The sequence below is a fragment of the Equus caballus genome, chromosome 4 (genome assembly GCF_041296265.1).
Source record: "Equus caballus isolate H_3958 breed thoroughbred chromosome 4, TB-T2T, whole genome shotgun sequence".
Lineage (NCBI taxonomy): Eukaryota > Metazoa > Chordata > Mammalia > Perissodactyla > Equidae > Equus > Equus caballus.
The window spans coordinates 4,230,232-4,248,578 of record NC_091687.1 but is presented as its reverse complement, the minus strand read 5'-3'; the positions used below and the strand labels follow the sequence as shown (position 1 = coordinate 4,248,578).

General features: G+C 39.6%; 1 protein-coding gene across 2 annotated transcripts in view; it reads left to right on the top strand.

Annotated features, from left to right (window-relative positions):
• Positions 1-18,347, top strand: part of RELN (reelin) — a 459,089-nt gene that overhangs the window by 352,601 nt on the left and 88,141 nt on the right. For both annotated transcript variants that reach the window (XM_023638850.2, XM_070265359.1), the window contains exons 25-30: positions 25-230; positions 3,555-3,726; positions 4,196-4,396; positions 9,176-9,408; positions 16,688-16,845; positions 18,083-18,290. In XM_023638850.2, coding sequence (XP_023494618.1) covers positions 25-230; positions 3,555-3,726; positions 4,196-4,396; positions 9,176-9,408; positions 16,688-16,845; positions 18,083-18,290 — 1,178 coding nt within the window. The remainder of the gene's footprint in view (positions 1-24; positions 231-3,554; positions 3,727-4,195; positions 4,397-9,175; positions 9,409-16,687; positions 16,846-18,082; positions 18,291-18,347) is intronic.

The following is an 18,347-nucleotide window of genomic DNA, read 5'->3' as shown; positions in this document are numbered from 1 at the left end:
ATGATTCTTCTGTCTTTTGGAAAGGCTGGCAAAAGACAGTTGGTGAGCTGGGATCTAGACACTTCCTGGGCGGACTTTGTCCAGTTCTACATCCAGATCGGAGGAGAGAGTGCTGCGTGCAACCGGCCCGACAGCAGAGAGGAGGGCGTCCTCCTTCAGTACAGCAACAACGGGGGCATCCAGTGGCATCTGCTGGCGGAGATGTACTTCTCAGACTTCAGCAAACCCAGGTAACCACCGCCTGATGGCCTTCCACTGGCTTCCAGGAATGGTGAAGATTACATTGTTGTTGAGATGTTTCCAGTATAGCGTCAACTCTTGCAAAAATAGACAAACTCATCAATTTCTGACACGAACGATAGCCCAGTATGTAAAGATTTCATCTCATTTAAGTTTCTGGACAGGAAGCATTTGTATTCATGTTTGAATTTTTAAAGAGTGGAGAAAAATTGTGACTAGAAGAAAAGTGAGACAATTTACCACTGTTTTCCCAAAGAAGCTCTGTGAGATAGGGGTGTTCCAAGCTCATTTTTCCAATTTGCAGGTTTTTTAAATGCACACACAAAATATGTTCATCTGTTAGATTTAACAGCAAGATGGATTTTGTTAAAAGTTTTCCTATAGTTGTACCCAGGGCTGGTCCTAGGCAGTGTATGAATGAGTCTCTGGAGCATGGGTTTTCGAAAATTTTTCCCTGGCTCATCCCTGTCTTTATTTTGATGGATGGGGAATATATGTCATAAAATGTCGTAGGCAATGACTTTAGGAGTTTGGGGAAATGATTCATGTTTAATAGTAATACTTGTACCAAGCAATTAATGTGTTTATCTATACTTAAATTTAGTTTTTTTGTAACTATATACTATCTTGAAATTCTGTATTTATACCTTATATTTTGTATGAATGTCATTAAAATCTACTCAAGGATATTACTTTTAGACTATATTACATTTTTATAATCTCGGTATTTGCACTTCAACACAAAGACATTTTCTTTTCTTTATATATGTTGACTACCCATCATTATTAAGCTTTAACATACTAAAGTTGTCCCTGTTTTGCATTTTACAATCGAACCTTATTTATTGAAAAAATATATTATTGAAGAATATATAGATCTAATTCTTACAAATTAAGTGTATTTTAAACGCGCTACTTAAAATACACCAATTTTATAGATTGAAGTTTGTTGTTTTAAAACTTTAGGTCATTTAAAGGTTACATAACTTTCCATAATACTACACAAGTAGTCATGCAGACAGACCGACCAATAGCATCTCTTCTAAGGGATGCGGGCGAGAGGCAGAAACCAGAGAAGAGGCAACTGGGTAAAACGAGAGAGAGAACATCCAGAGAGAAAGTCGGGAAGGGTGAGTGGGACCTGGAGCCTGGTGATACTTTCCCAGATGCAGTACAGTAGAGCGGGGGTTGATGGTGCTGCCAAACTGGTTTAAACACAATTTTAAAGAACTCAACTTACTTTTCCCAAGTAATATAAATGTCAGTCTGGAAACTACTGAGACTCAGGAAAGTGACTAGATAAGCAAGTTCAACAACTTTTACACATTCCAGACTATTCAGTTTTTTTATGGGAATTTTTCTTTAGGGCCAGAAGCTTTCACTAGATTCTCAGAGTTTAATGACACTAAAATGGTTAAGAAATTCTGAGTTGGAAGATATCAGAGAAAGACCCCATTCATGGCAGCAAATGAATAAATACGAGGAATAATTTTAACAAGTAATTCTGAGTCTCTCCATAAAGAAAACTACAAAACTTCAAAAGTTCCTTCAGAGAGATAAAAGAAAACAGATAAATGGAAAATCATACAACATCCTTGAATAGGAAAACTGAATATGGTGATATGAAGATATGTCTTAATTTATGTTTAATGCAATTTCGACCAAAATCCCAGTGGTATTTTTTGGAAGGGTGGGGTGGTCTCTATATCTAGAAATATAAACTGGCAAAAACAGCTTAAGCTTTTTGGAAAAAAATAGAGGAATTTCCTACATGATATTAAAACATATTATATAACCTAAGTAATTAAAATGGAATGATACTCATGCGTGGATGGAACAAACAATGAAGCCAAATAAATGACCCAGAAATTGACTCAGATCTATGTAAGAACTTACGTATTAAAAAAAGATGCATCAAGAATCAATGAGAAAGAAATGGTTATTCAAATAAGTGGCATAAGAGAAAAATACGTAGGCTCTTGGGGGAAAATATGTATTTAGATTATCACCTTCTATCATCAAGAACTGTTAAAGATTTAAACATTTAGGTTACTTGGGAAAAGATCTGAACTTTCTAAACATATTCAATGGAAGAATTAACAAAGAAAAGGACCCCTTACATAGAAATATACTACACGCAAGTATAAAGCTACATACACATGTAACACATACATCAAAGACAGCAGAAAGGAGTGAAAAGAAGGAAAACAAACTGAAAAAATATTTGCAATAAATGTGAGAAAGGGCGGGTCAGCGTTCCTTCAAGAGCTTGTACAAATTACTAGGAAGAAAAACACTAAGATCCCAATAGAAAAATGGGTGAAAGGAATGAGCAGATGTTACAAAAGAGGAAACACAGATGTTTAATAAAATATGAATAATATCCAACTCTGTTGCAGTAAAAAAGATACCATTTTTCAACAGTCAAAGGGTCATTTTTTAATAACACCAAGTGCTCTCTCCACATGGGAGCAGCAAGACGGTTGTTCTCTTGTCATCCTGCAAACCTTTATGACCTTTCCAGAAAGGAATTTGGAAAAATCAAGCGCCTTAAACATGACCAGTTTATTTGACCTCGTAATTCCGTTTCTAGGACATTTCCCTAAAGAAATAAACTTAGATGTAGATAAAACTTTATGCATAAAGATTTTCATCCCAGAATTATTTACAATAGGGAAAGGTGAAATTAATAATAGCGTGTCTCTGTGATGAAAAATTGTATAGACAGGAAAGTGATTTTAAATAATTTTACTTCCATGAGAATGTGCTTGTGATAGAATGTTAAGTCTTAAACTGTAGGATACCGAATTCTCCATAGCTCATCTGTGTTAAAGATCACGTGCTTTAATGACATACATCAAAATGTTAGCAGGGGCCAACCCCATGCAGTAGATTGTAGCTGGTTTATGCGTAATTTTTATGTTTTCCCACAGGAAGTGAGAACTGCTTTGAAAAACTTTTCAGTGCTATTTTAATGTAATAACATACAAAGGGACAGTTTTTCTAGGTATTTCTTGAAAATGTTATGACCATTATTGTGGTAGTGGAAAGATATTGGTCAGTGAATCAAACTCAGTTGAAATATTTGCCTCCAAAAGATAGAATTCCAAACGGAATAAACAAGACCAGGACTAAACTTGCTTACAACTTTAAACCTCTTTTGCCCGATCTGTCTAAACTTAGAAACTTTTCGAAAATATCAAGAGATCAAACAAAACTAAACTTTCTCTTGTTGCTACTCTCGTTATTTTAACAACTGCTAAGAAAAACACAGCTTTGGCTTTCCCAACCGTAAATGACTTGTCTTTATGCAGATTTGTCTATCTGGAGCTCCCGGCTGCTGCCAAGACCCCTTGCACCAGGTTCCGCTGGTGGCAGCCCGTGTTCTCAGGGGAGGACTATGACCAGTGGGCAATCGATGACATCATCATTCTGTCGGAGAAACAGAAACAAATCATCCCAGCTGTCAACCCAACTTTACCTCAGGTATTTCTCATCTGTCTGAACTCCACGAAGACAGAGAACTGTAAAAGTAGATGGGATTAAGGAACTGTTCACTTCCCCCCAGGATCTAGTGTTTGATGCCTGAACATGTAATTTAGTTTTCTGTGTTTGCGCTTAATTTTTTTATTACTTCTCAATGTTGCTAGTTCACAGAGTATTTACATGTGAAAAAACAAAAACAAAAAAGACTATGGAAGTCTGTCCAAGTTGTCAAGTATGATTACTGGTGTGTTTGTAAAATGATTAGAAACACAGTGGCAAAAGATTTTCAGTTGTTAAATAATCAACAGAAAATTTCACAGAGGTAAAAAAAAAATTATTTGTTTAGAGATTTTACTGTATTTTCCTAGAAATGTAAATGGTACATGGCCCCGGATGTCATGAACTGAAAATTCCTTTCTTGTTTTCGAAGCGATCAAATTCCCTTTCTGTGTTGTGTTGTTTTTATTAGAACTTTTATGAGAAGCCAGCTTTTGATTACCCTATGAATCAGATGAGTGTGTGGTTGATGTTGGCTAATGAAGGGATGGTTAAAAATGAAACTTTCTGCTCTGCCACGCCGTCAGCCATGGTATTTGGAAAATCAGATGGAGACCGATTTGCAGTAACTCGAGATCTGACTCTGAAACCTGGATACGTGCTACAGTTCAAGGTATTTGTGCACAGACTTCTTCCCGGGGCAGGTTAAGGAGCAAATCGTCTCCCAGCTTTATAAGTGGAATTCACACAGAACGCAAAATTTTCATATTCTATTAAAGAAGGAGCTCACTTAAACAGAGGTTGAACAATCTTAGATGGCAAAGCTTTTTACCTCCACCCATAAGGAAAAGAGCTTGTCAGTTTTTAATAAGCCCCAGAGGTTGAGGCTGTGTCGTTGTACTTCTTTAAGTGCGCATGGAACTCTACCAAAATTAACAAGAAAATTGACTTTTAGGGTTTCAATCTGATTGTGACTTAATGAATCCCATACTTCTGAATGGTGGTGGATAAGTTCTGCTTTTCAGCTTCCTGGTGCTTTTCGGACTTATGAGCTATTTTACATTTTTACTATAGAATTCTCAAACAATTTCTCTTCCTTTGATTCAGTAAATTTTTACCTTAATTATCGTTGCTCTTTTAAAAGCTTGTGGTTTTTCAGCACTGTGATAACGTGTCAACGTGTAAAGCAAGTATTTACTTTGACAAGCTCTTTTTTCAGAACCCTAATCAAAATTTTATCATGTTTATAATAAAATCCCATTGGTGAATTCTGGGGTCGAAAGTAATGCAGTTTTAATGAGCCAGCCCAACTACATGGTCCTTACATAACGGCAGGATGCAGTTGCTAAATAATTTACAGATAGAATTATTAAAGATATCAGCTGTTTATAGGCAGCTCTTCAAATATAATTTCCACAGGTCTGTAAACAAGGAAGTTAGTCATAAATAAAATGATTAGTGAAATGTTATCCTTCTCTGTTTAGATTTGGATGCTAACTGCAATGGAAAAACCGTTAATAACAGTACATGGCTCTATATCAATTTGTTGGTACTGCCTAAAATAGTAACAAAATTACAGCAATAGCAAGTACGCTGCCAGAGTACTATGCTGCTTCTCATCTGACACCTTTTCTATTTAATTAGTCACAAAATCATAATAGTGTAGGTGTTAGAGTCTGCAAGATGGTATTCTGAAGTTTAAAAAAATCTAAATAAAGAAAACATTATTAAATATTTCAAGTACTTAAACAACCAGCAAGAATGCATAATGCCTAAGAAAAATCTCAATTCTCAAATCACACCAGCAGAAAACTATTGATTCGTTCTTACTAATTGATAATAGACATGTAATATGGGTTATTTGGGGGTTGCTAATTAATGTACGTTTGGAATCTGTAACAAGAACTTGGCATCATTTGTACAGAACTGCACAGTGCTGGTAAATTATTTGTGACTGCCTGCCATGTGTCAAACACTAGGTGCTAGGAATATAGAGATGAAAAATATGGCCCTAGCCTTGAAGGAGCTCAGAAACTAGCAAATGAGTCAGAAAAGTGAATAGTCGCAATACAGTCACAAGAATGCTGTAGTAGAAATAGACTCTGGATGCTATGGGAGTAGCTGGCATAGTGCCTAGTGTATGGCAGTTGCTCCAAAAATATGTTAGTTGAATAAGTGGATGGATGGATGGATGGGTCGATCGATAGATGGATGGATGGTTAGATGAATAGATGGATGGATGGATGGGTCGATCGATAGATGGATGGATGGGTAGATGGATAGATGGATGGATGGATGGGTAGATGGGTGAGTCAGGTGACTTCAACCCAAGAGCAATGTGTCATGGAATATTCTTAATCCACAGAGTGCAAGAATCAGACCTGTGTTTTAGAAAGATCATCCTGTTAACTTAATAGGAGGGCAAGCTGGAATCAACAAGTACATTCATTTATTTATTCAGCTAATATTTAAAAGGCCTCTACTACGTGCTAGGCTCTCTTCTAAGCTTTGAATATAAATAGGAGTAGAGGCTATGGACTAGGGTGGTGGAGGGTGGTTACTATTTTATAAACGGTTGTCAGGTTAGCCTCACTAGTAAAATGACATTTAAGCTGAAATCTATAAAAGGTGAAGGAGTGCAGCTGCCTGGGAAAGAGCATCCCAGGCACAGGGAACAAAAAGTACAAAGAGCTTGCAGTAGGAGAGTGCTTGGGAAAGTTCAAGAGACCACAAGGACGCTGTTGTGACTAGACCAAAGAGAGTGGGAAAGGGAAGACAGGTAGAAAAAAATAAGATCAGACTTCCACTTCTTCTCGGAATAAAATGGCTACCAGAAGAGTGGTATACTCCGACTTAGGCTTTTAATAAATCTCTCTGGTGACTGTATTGGGAGTAAACTTACAAAGGCACAGGCAGAGACAGAGAGACCAGCTGGGCAGCTATTGCAACGATCCAAATAAGAGATAATGGGAACTTAGACCTGTCTGATAGTGGTGGAGGCAGAGAGAAGTGTTCAGATTATTTGAATATGTTTTGAGTATATAAGGATGCTAAAGCAGTCATCAAAGTAAGAAATGAGGAGGCCAGATTAAGGCATAGCATGGGATACAAAGATAAGTAGATGGACCCAAGAGATGCTAAAGGGATATAGTCACCAGGTTTTAGTGACCCATTGGGTGGTAGGATGGATTCTAGAATAACTCCCACATTTCTGGCTCCAGTCACTGAAATCGGAAATACAGGGAGAGGAGAATTTGTTTTAGGGTGGTGGATGATAACTGACTTGGACATGTGGAATTAGGGATACCTGTGGATAAGTGGAAATGCACAGGAAGCAGCTGTGGACATTGTTCAGCGAGCCAGAGAGAGACCCTATCTGGGAGTCATAGGTATTCAGAAGGAATTAAAAATTATGTCTGTGAATGAGATTATGGAGCGTGTTTAGAATAAAAAGATAAGAAAGCCAAGAATTAAATCCTAGAAAACATCAACAGTTAAGAGGCAGGCTAAATGGTCAATAGGAAAAAAGCACAAACGTGTCACAGTACTGAAAGTTCCAATGACTTTCCTACCTTAGAAACAACGGCAGTCATCAGAAGTCTAAGACGAAGAGCCAAATGTGTGTGCCCAGGGTAACTGCTCTCACCACGTGCCAGCCAAGGGCTCTGCTTACTGACAGGGAATGCGATGAAAGGAGTTTCTGTTAGAAGAGTGAGTCATGCATCTCAGAGGGTCAAGTCTTCGCTTAGATTCTTGACATTTTACTATATGAACTTTGACAAGCGAATCACAATAAAATTTCTGCTAGCCAAATTGTAAATCCTTCTGAGAGATGCTTCCTAGCTCTGAGTATGGAAATAAGGAAAATATGGACTCTTCTTCTTTTGAAAGACTGGATCAAGCCACCTTACAGTCACAAGGATCCACTGGTTGACCCCTTGAGCTTTGGCCCCGTATTATTTGCCTACGGCTCCATCTTTCCTTCATCTTTTAGGCTTTGGTCGTGATCGTGTTCTTTTGAGTCTTTCAGTTTTTTCTATAAAATTTGACGATTCTTATTTATAAGATCTTATACAGTAAAATTCTCTGGTGGCTCCAACCAACGAATGAAATAAGATATGAATAGATCATTTATGTAAGACAGCATGTAATTAAATAAATAGCAGGAAAAATTAGGCATTCATAAGTAGCAAAAAACGTAAACTAAAACAGTAATAGAACCATTTATACATTTATTAACTTAGAAAGAAACTGTCAAACTAGAATAATATTCAGTGCTGTAGTAAAACAGATTCATTTGAACTCAGTTGATTAAAAATGAACACATATAAATAGAAAATTAAAAGTGATTCTACATTTTGACTCAGTAATACTACTCCTAGGAATTTATCTGGCGATAGCAGATTAACTAAAGAAAAAAAAAGATATATTCTTTGCAATCCTGCATATAATAACAAAATAATATGTTAAATAGAAAGTAGGAGGAAAGTTCTAAAAGTGTGATAACTTCATCATCAAAATATATACTTCCTTATAAAGATTAGAAGAGAAAATAGAAAAATAAAAACAGTTGTGCAAGGGCTTGCCCCATGGCCTAGTGATTAAGTTAGGCACACTCCCCTTCAGCAGCCCAGGTTTTGTTCCCCGGCACAGACCTACACCACTCATCAGCATCTATGTTGTGGCAGTGACCCGCATACAAAATAGGGGAAGATGGGCACAGATGTTAGCTCAGGACGAATCTTCCCCAAGCAAAAAGAGACAGATTGGCACAGAGATGTTAGCTCAGAGCAAATCTTCCTCAGCAAAAAAAATAAATAAATAGAAATAAAAAGTTATGCAAGGGCATTGAGATTTAGGTTGCATTTTTTTACAGTTTTTTTTAATGTTGTTAATCCTATGATGACACTCCTCCACACAAGGGCACGGAACAGTAATAGTTTTATTTCTGGATTACGTTGCTTACTTGGTGCTGTGACAGAAACTTAGCTCTTTCATCTAAGTTGACAGTGGTTTCTTACTGAGCTTTTGCAAGAAAACAGAATAAAGATGCTTGTTCCACCAAAAGCAGAGAGGACGGCCCTCTCTTCAGGCAAGTTTATATTCTGAAGAGGTTAGCTCTTCATCTTCTGCTTCCCTCTGTGTATATTGTCTGGGGAAGGAGAAGAAAGCAGTTTCTTGGCTTCTTATCTTCTGTCCAACTCTACAGCATCACATCTGTGTTTCTCTCTTCCCTCCTGTCATCCCAAGAAATCCACAAAATGGGCAAACTTTCTATTAAAAAGCACCTATTGCTTGCCTAAGCGAAGATTTCCAGAGCCTGTGGAAGGGTCCTGGTTGGAATTGAGCTGCCTGTCTTATCACTGTAAGACCCTGGCTGCTGTAGCTCTTAATTTGTTAAATAATGGCTTGGAACCAAAACCTTGTATAATTCTGTCCTTCCTTTTAACAGCTAAACATTGGGTGTGCCACTCAGTTCAGCAGTGCTGCCCCGGTTCTCCTGCAGTACTCTCATGATGCTGGTATGTCCTGGTTTCTGGTCAGAGAAGGCTGTTACCCAGCTTCTGCAGGCAAAGGATGCGAAGGAAATGCCAGAGAGCTGAGCGAGCCCACCGTGTATCACACGGGAGACTTTGAAGAGTGGACGAGAATCACCATTGTTATTCCAAGGTCTCTCGCATCCAGGTAAAGTGACCATTCTTGGTATGTGCCATAGCCGCCATTGCTTGGGAGCATATATTTATCTCAATATCTTTATCTCATATATCTCAGTCAGCTAAAAGGATTCATAAACTCTATTCAAATAGTGACTCATGAGGAAATGACTCACACATACACTTTTGAAACAAATTTGCTCGCTTATTCATTCATTTAACAAATATTTATGGAGCACCTACCTGTGGCGAGTTCTGTCCTGGGCACGGGGATTATAGCACTGAACAAAAGATGATGAAAGCTAAGACAGTTGTAAGGCATTATTATATCAGACTTTCACTGTTTACAGATTTTTGATAATTTAATGCCTCCTTGTGTAGATAATTTGAAATATCTTAACAATAAAAAAGATCCCTTTAAATGACTATTAAAATAAATATTAAAACAATAGAGCAAGAGATTAAAAATCGATGGAAGAATGAGATAAATGGATCAATAACTTGAAGTGAATTAGCTTCCTTAATAAGGCCATAAATTTAACTCTTAGCTTCCTGGCAGCTAGGACAAAGAGGGGAAATACAGGGTCATTCAGTTCTCATTGTTGGGTAAAAAGAAAGAAGACATACACATTCTGACTTAACACCAACAAAAAAAAGATACTCTTTTCTCCATGCTCAGTATTCTAGAATAAATTTGGAGCGTTTGTCTATATCTTTATGCCAGGTAGAGTTTGTAACACCGAGACCAGTATTTTTACTCTATCATTTTTCACAAAGATAAAGAAACATTCTTCGAGTGGACACTTCTTAATTGAATCCTAGAACATAGCATTAAACTTTGACTCAGTCACAGTGTGTTGGTGCAGCTCTGAGATGATGTAAGTCTATTTGCACTGCTTTCTGGTGATGTAACTTAATATGTGGTCGGGAACCTCATTAGTGCCATTCAGTGATGTTTCCAGCTTCCTTCCTTCCTGGAATCTGGTAGGATTATACTTTCCCCAGATCCTTTAAAGTTTGGCATGGCCTAATGAGATGGGAATGGAAATTAAACATGTGACTTTAAGAGCCCACGTGCATTTTGCCATGTTCTCTGCTTTGTGAAGGAATCTTTTGAGATGAAGCTTGCATGGGGTCCCTGAATGTCTACAATAAGCAGACTTCCTTGCCAACCTACAGTGGACATACAGCATAAGTAAGGAATAAACTTTTGTTGGGTTAAGCCAGAGATTGGGGGTCATTTAATACCACAGCGTACCCTATCTCATGCTGACTAATACAGTGATAAAAGCTTAGCCATCTACAGGAGTGGCTTATTCATAAAGTTCTTAGAGACCATTCTGTCTGTGATGTCTTTCATCTAATTGATCACCAGACTTACTCTGCATCATCTAGCTGGATAAGCTGGTTGTGTTCTCTGCCTTCCTCATTATTGAGATGTGCATCCCTCCAAAAATTACACCACTGACTTTGGTAGACAAACTTTCCATGGGGAAGAAACTTGTTCGGTCAAGATGTACAAGTTTCTGTGCTTAATCTACGAAACCTGGAAACATAATCTTTAGATACCAACTGTTCCAAGAAAGAGTTTCTCAATCAGTGGATCCAAGTCAACTTATACGTAAATTTTTTGCCTTTATATGCCAGTGTTCTTTGTAGTGTATCAAAGAGAGACTCAGATAATGTGATGTGTAGGTGGCAGAGTTGTTGAGTTGACCTTCTTTAGTGAAATTTAGTAATCTGACTTGCTTTCTCCTTTAGTTAGGATGCAAGTTCAGCTCCTGTAACAGAGAAACAAATACAATGCTTCACAAGGCTTAAACAAGATAGAAGTCCATTCTTTCTTATATAACAATTCAAAGATGAGCAGTTCAGAGCTGATAAGTGGCTCTGTCATTCTGAACACACAACTTCCATCTCTGGATCCAAGGCAGCTGTTCCAGATCTTGTCATCTCTTAATTACTGGAAGGAAAAAACATCAGGGATGCATAAATGCATTACTTTTTTTTAAATCATATTTACTGCTTGTTCATATTCTTCAGTACAGCCTAGGATGATATGTTTACAATTATCTATTGCTATGCAGCATGCCGCTCCAAAACTTAGTGGCTTAAAAAACAACGATCTATTATTTCTCATTGTTTTGTGGGACTGGCTGGGTAGTTCTTCTACTGGTCTCTTCGGGGCTCCATTATGTAGCTGCATTCAGTTGTGGGTTGGTTAGTGTCTGGGATCAGCAGGACTTTTCTCTCTATGTGGTTTTCATCCCATTATCCATCCCGGTATTCATGACGGTATCCACAGCTGGGTGGTTCCAAAGTTTCAAGAGAACAAAAGTAGAAGTTGCAAGACCTTATCTTATTTGCCACATCCTATTGGTCAAAGCCAGTCACAAGGCCAGACTAGATTCAGAGGGTGGGAAAACAGACTCCCCTTTTTGATAGGAAGTGCGGAAAAATCACATTACAGAGGAACATGTGCACAAGGAGGTGTGATTCACTGGGATGGGGTTGAGGGGGCATTACTGTAACAATCTACCATAGTTTCTCCTAGCCCCAGTGATTCACATCTCTCCCACAGGCAAATGCATCCACTCTCCTCCCAAGACCCTCCAAAGTCTCCTCCCAGCACGGCATCAGGCACTCAGTTGCTGATCTCATGATCTACATCAGGTCAGGATGTGGATGTGGCTGCCCCCATATGGCTCCTCTTGATCCATAGACCTATGAACTGAAAAAACAAGTTAGCCACCCCACCCATACCCAGCATACAATGGTGAGACAATGACAGGATAACCACAATAGACACTCCCACTCAAAAATAATGGAAAGAATGGGAAGCGCATAGCAGCCACTGGCCCATAGGAATTCTGAAAGCCAGCAAGATATGTGTTGCTAGAGTTTCCTCCTCCTGTGAGCAATGTCCAGAGAAGAAAGTTTCCTTGATTAAGACAGTTCTGCTCCCTAGAAGTGGTTCCCTAATCTATTGTTTTGCTCAGCTGTTGGTTCCACTCTCTAGGCTTCATCCTGAGACATCTTCCCTTTTCCATAAGAACATACCTGTAATTGCAACTAAATAGCCTTCTCATCCTGCTTTCTGCCCATCTCAAGCACCTAACAGTGCAGCCGTTGTACTCCTCACCTCCACCACTGCCATCCTCTACCCATGCTTTGCTGAAACTGGCCCAGCTGCAGTTCTTGCAAATAGATAAGTGCAGCGTGCCAGGAAGTTGGGGAGCATCACGTGGTGCATCTTTGCTGCAATGACTAGAAAGCCAGGATGCTGGAAGACATCACTATGAAAGTAGTCAGTAGAATCAGGAGCCAGGGAACGCAAATCTGGTTTGATTCCCCAAAGCCAGATGATATCGAGTTGGATCTGAAACTCCAGTTTGTTTGATGTTGGGTGGAATAACCCACTCGGTAAAGCCACATATAAGCAGTAAGAGAAGATTGCCCTTAGCATCACAAAGTGAGCCAATATTTTGAGAGTCCACATTTATCAATATTTTCTTGGACCTCAGCTTTTGGAAGAAGAAATAGTCTCCGTTAGAATCTAGCTTCCTGGTTCATTTGAATCCCATCCAGCCTGCTGGTTGATGGCATTTGTGAGAGAGAACTCTCTACTAAAGAATAGTAAATATGTTTCTACTTTAGCCCAAGGAAATGAGCTGTTGTTCCTTCTGCAATATGTTAAACTCACATATCTCCAAATGCAGTGTTGGAAAGCTGAGAATTCCAAGTGTGAAATTTGTTAAAATTTGGAGCTATTTTGCCATGAGGCAACATGCTTAAATAGTTAGGAGAACATTGCTCTTTCACAAATAATTCTAAGCTGATTTTCTCAAAGGGGCAATTCGTGCTTATATTAATTCTCTTGGTTCTTGCCTACAGAGGAGAGACGTTGGTGGCAATAAATATATCCTAGTACATCCTTCCTGACTCAACGGCGTCCCCAACCATACAAAATGCCACTCAGCCTGCTCTAGGTTCCCTCTGCAGAATGCAAAAAGTTGATGTTTCTGGGAAGGGCTGGAAACACAGTGCTTAGTGTTCTGCAGAGTGTCTCCTCTGCTGCCACCCATCACCTGTGCACCTGTGCACAGGACAGGCAGGTGCACAGGAACCTCCCTGGTTTGAAAGGCAAGTGGTGCAAGGGGGATGTGTATAAACTGATTCTCTTGCTCCTTCAGGCATCCTTTGAACAAAGGAGACAGTTGGGAAAGGGGACAAAGAGATAGAGTCTTATCTTCTATTTCTTCCTTATCTGGGACATGCAGGACAAAGGGGAAGTTTTGTTCGATGATGTGAATAGTCAAACCACACAATGGTTTATTTCTAGTAAAACCACATAAAGTTAAACTCTTGTCTTTTCCTCAGTCATCGTTTCCTCCAACTCCTTCCCAGACCTTCCTGACTATCAGGTCAAAGACCTCTATAGCATTATGTCCTTCTCGATGGTGATAATTATCAGAGTTGCATGTTTACATTTCTTTGTGCAAGGGTTTGATTGTGTCTCCTCACTTGACTGTGGGCTATGTGAAAGCAGGACCCATGTGGGATTTCTCCTCCCCATCATGTGTCCAGCCCTACACTGTGTCTCACATGTTGTAGGCAGATGCTGGCTGAATGAAGGGATGTTGAATGAGGAGTAAGGACCGGCAATAGGTGATTAGCTACCCTGGAGACACCTCCCTTTTTAAAATATGTTTTCCAAAATACAGTCAATGCTGTTCAGCAAGAAATCATTGTTCTGCATTCTGCTGTGTCTCCCTGGAAAGGCACAAATAGCACATGCGCACATGTGCACACACCCATTAATAAAATTAATCATTTCAAAGCTATATCTCTTTTATTTTAAAAAAGATAAACTATGTGGAATCTAGACATGCTTATTAGCTTAACTTTGGCCTATTCATGTCCTCCCGTCTTCTGATGGTCTCTCTGTGATTCCATTTTTTAGTAAATTCCTTATTAGTTTGTCCTCTTATTCTAGCAACTCTAAGATTGCTAGATTACTTGGGCTCAATTGCAAGACTTTGCTACTGAGAGAACAGGATAGCAGGAGGCATCAGGACCCAGCACAACTGGGAGAAATGGAAATGAAGCAAACTTGCTTATGTCGTGATCGGTGAAAGCTCTGTTGCTTTGATTGCACCTTCCAACTAAAAAGCAACTAGCAAAGATTAAAAGAAAGACAAGAGGTACCATCTTTTGCCCTTTCGCTCTGAAATATAGGCTTCCAGCTAGAACTCAGTATGATTCACCATGTCCTGGACTCACCCTATTAACTGGATGATCAGTCATCTTGTTTTGGTTTGTGTTTTCTTTACTTAAAAATGGATTCCTTAATACTGAGCTCCAGAGGTCCTCTACATTCTCAAATACGCTCTTCGTCTTGGGTCTGTAGCAGCTTTAGGATCTACAAACAGGGGCACCTCCTCTCTCTGGCCAGACCAGACCTTGATTCTTTTATTCTTACAATGAAAATTACAGGACCCCAAGAATCAGAGACGAGTCAAAGGGCTTCACTTGCCCTTCACTCACTATCAAATTACCAAAGCTTCTGGCATTCTGCCTAAAGGTAGGATTCTTCAACTTTCTGAGTGCTTCTGGGCCTCACTCTAAGGCTGCTTCTTCCAGGAAGCAGGCAGTTGATAGAGAGATGGGCTCATCTTGCCCAGGTGGGAGAGCTTCAGAGGGGAAAGACGTTGTTCTTACCTCTTTTTTTTACTTTCCATGGGGCGGAAGTTGTGTTTCTCTGGGTTCTATTATAGAAACATAAAAAGAAGAGGCGAGTCTGACGTCTGTAGAGTCTGAGAGGACTTGTGTTGGGGAATGGGCGGGTTTTCCTCTTGCGACATCGATATCAGCCTGTCTTTTGGAAGGCCACACATGCTTGACCATCGTCCTTAAGAGGAATTGGCGAAAGCTGCTGTTCGTCAATTCCGTTGACTTCCTTTGAGGGGAGAAATATCTTCACAAGCTAAATAACGTTACAACTCCAGTGGGAGGAATTTTCCCAAGATTCACGATACTACAACTGTATTTTCTTTTTTTATTATTTTTCTAATCTTCTCTAACTCAGTTGTCTTTGCCTTAAAAAATGAGACCAGTGTATTTTGAATTAGCTCCAAATGAAATAAAAGATATGTTCACCTACCTCTTAAAACATTCAAATAGGGACTTGCATTAGTAGGCGATTAATCTCTGAAAACTTGAAGACCTAGAAAACAACATTATTGGTTACATTTTGCAAATTTGTCAAGAGTAGGTAACTTAAAATAATGAAGAAAAAGAAAAGCTAGGGTTATGGTTCAGTGTTGCCGAATTACCAAAGCTGTTGAGGAGCCAGGAAAGAATGCATTCTGATTATTTTCACAATAATAGAGAGGAGAAGGAACCGTTTTGTCTACAGTTATCTTTTGACAATCTTCATTAATCTTTGAGATTCTTTATCCTTGTTATAAAGAAACTAGATTCACTCAAAAGTCTATAAATACTGGCAGCAAAATTAATTGGAATCTAGATAGCCTAATCCATCTTCTCTCTTTGACGTCAGTAGAACTAAGAAGGAACAGATATCTTCCTGGTATGAAATTGTAGATGTGTGTGGGTTTCCATACATCTGAAGAGGAAAGGGATGTGTTGAAAGGACTGAAAAGATTGGAAAGCAACTGAGGCAAGTTTTAGTTGAGCGGCCTCAGAACTGCTGTCCTGGGGAATGAGGACTGGCTGGCAACCCAGCCCGCTGGTGTTCCAGGGTTTTGAAGCTCTGGGACCAGTTCTCTGTTTGGTTCATTGGCAGTTACCAGTGTTCATTGGCAGCCTGGCTGGTTGCTAAGAGCCCTAGAATGAGTGTCTTAGAGATTGGAAGATGAGAAGTAAAGAGGAAGGAGAAGAAGGCAACAGGTGGAAACAGAGCTCTCGCGACAAATTAACTCTTCCCTACCAGAATCATGCCAATGGCAAATAGCCAGAGTCCCCTTATATGTCATAGCAAAGAACATTTATTTGATGGTTTCAAAAATTCCTAAATAGCCTCTTAAAATATTCAAGTAAAAACCTACAATATGTTTCCCACCATCAAAAGTCTTCTTTCCCTGATATCCTCCTGATATTGAAACATTTGTGCTCAAGAAGAAATCAAGAAGTTTTGAGAAAGATCTGAGAGAGACACTTTATGAAGATTCAGTGTCCAGTCAAGTAAATATTAAATCCCCCTTGAATTTTTCTGAACCGTTCTGTATGTCAGTGCTTCGATATGAAATATTTGTACAAGAAACACACGTGTTGTTTTTCTCCAACAGTAAGACCAGATTCCGATGGATCCAGGAGAGCAGCTCACAGAAGAGCCTGCCTCCCTTCGGGTTGGATGGCGTGTACATATCTGAGCCTTGTCCCAGTTACTGCAGTGGCCATGGGGACTGCGTTTCAGGGGTGTGTTTCTGTGACCTGGGGTACACCGGTAAGGCTGTGGACATGTCTCTGATGGTTTGTTTGTAACATATTCATCTCTAGTTACTGTATTGCATGTTACTTGTTCCAAGGAAATAGATTGAGTTTATTCTTCTTTAAGTCCTAATTGTAGGAATTTGCAACCCAGGCCCATGAGGTGCTAAGATATTTTGTAGTTGTGAGCTGCCTAAGGAAGAGAACATGGTAACACAAATTTCACTCCTTAAAGGAGATTTATTTATTAGTGATAGTAATAATAAGTAACATTGCTTGAGTCCCTACTTCATGTCAGGCACTATAGTTAAGTGCCATTTATTTCATCTCATTTAACTCTAACAATAACCTTGTGCCATAGCACTCTTATTGTCCCTGTTGACATTTGAGGAAAATGAGGCACAGAAAGGTTTAGTAACTCTCCCAAGGTCACGCAGCTAAGAGTTGCTGGAGCGAGGCTTCAAACCCCAGCAATCATTCTCTAAAACCAAAACCCAAGCTCTTAACCATGAGGCTGCAGGGGCCCCCTGTGCTCTTTACATTGCTTTTTCTAAGAAACATAATTTTATGCATTTAAAGTAGAAACCACCTTATGAAATGATAAACCCAAGACTGCAGAAAGGGAACTCTACAACAGAAGTATTTTCTCGCCACAGTCCCCCTTGGATGTTGCTACAAGCAAAAATAAAAAGGGAGCTGAGATTAGAGAGTAAAATTGGAGAGAATATTATAAGCTTCAGAATCTTTTTTTAAAATTTTCGCTGGCGGCAACTTCAGAAGGACCCTTGCCAGCTTTTCAGTGCTCGGCCCCTCGTCCAGCGCGGGACCAAGGACAAGCCTACGTTGCTGCAGGCCTGGCAGAGGGCGCTGTCTCTTGTGGTTTCAGGGTGTTTTTTTTAAATCTGGGATCAACTCCCCTTATTGATCCTCTTATAGAAGGACAACAAACTAGCAAATTTTATTGTGGACAAAATCTATTTCGTGGTTCACACAAATCCTCTGAGTAGCAAGAAACATGGAAATGTGTGGTTCCCAATGTCTCTCTAACAAGAGCTAGAAAGCTGTAGAAGCAGCATAGCATTTTTGATTGTGGTGGCTATATTTCAGGCAGATGGTCAGGAGATACAGATTTTGATGTGCTTGCCTTCCCCTAACACCTGTGGAATTGCTGCCTTTGCCACATGTGGCAGGTGCCTTCTGATGTTTAGTGATTTCAACAAAGCCTCTCTGCTGTGTGTTTCTTTTCTCGGAAGCCGCACAAGGAACCTGTGTGTCCAACGTCCCTAATCACAGTGAGATGTTCGACAGGTTTGAGGGGAAGCTCAGCCCTCTGTGGTACAAGATAACAGGAGGCCAGGTGGGCACTGGCTGTGGAACACTGAACGACGGCAGGTCTCTCTACTTCAATGGCCCTGGGAAAAGGGAAGCAAGGACTGTCCCTCTGGACACCAGGAATATCAGGTAAGTAGATACCTGTGCACTTTTCCGTGAACATAGTATTTACCATGCCCTGCTCTG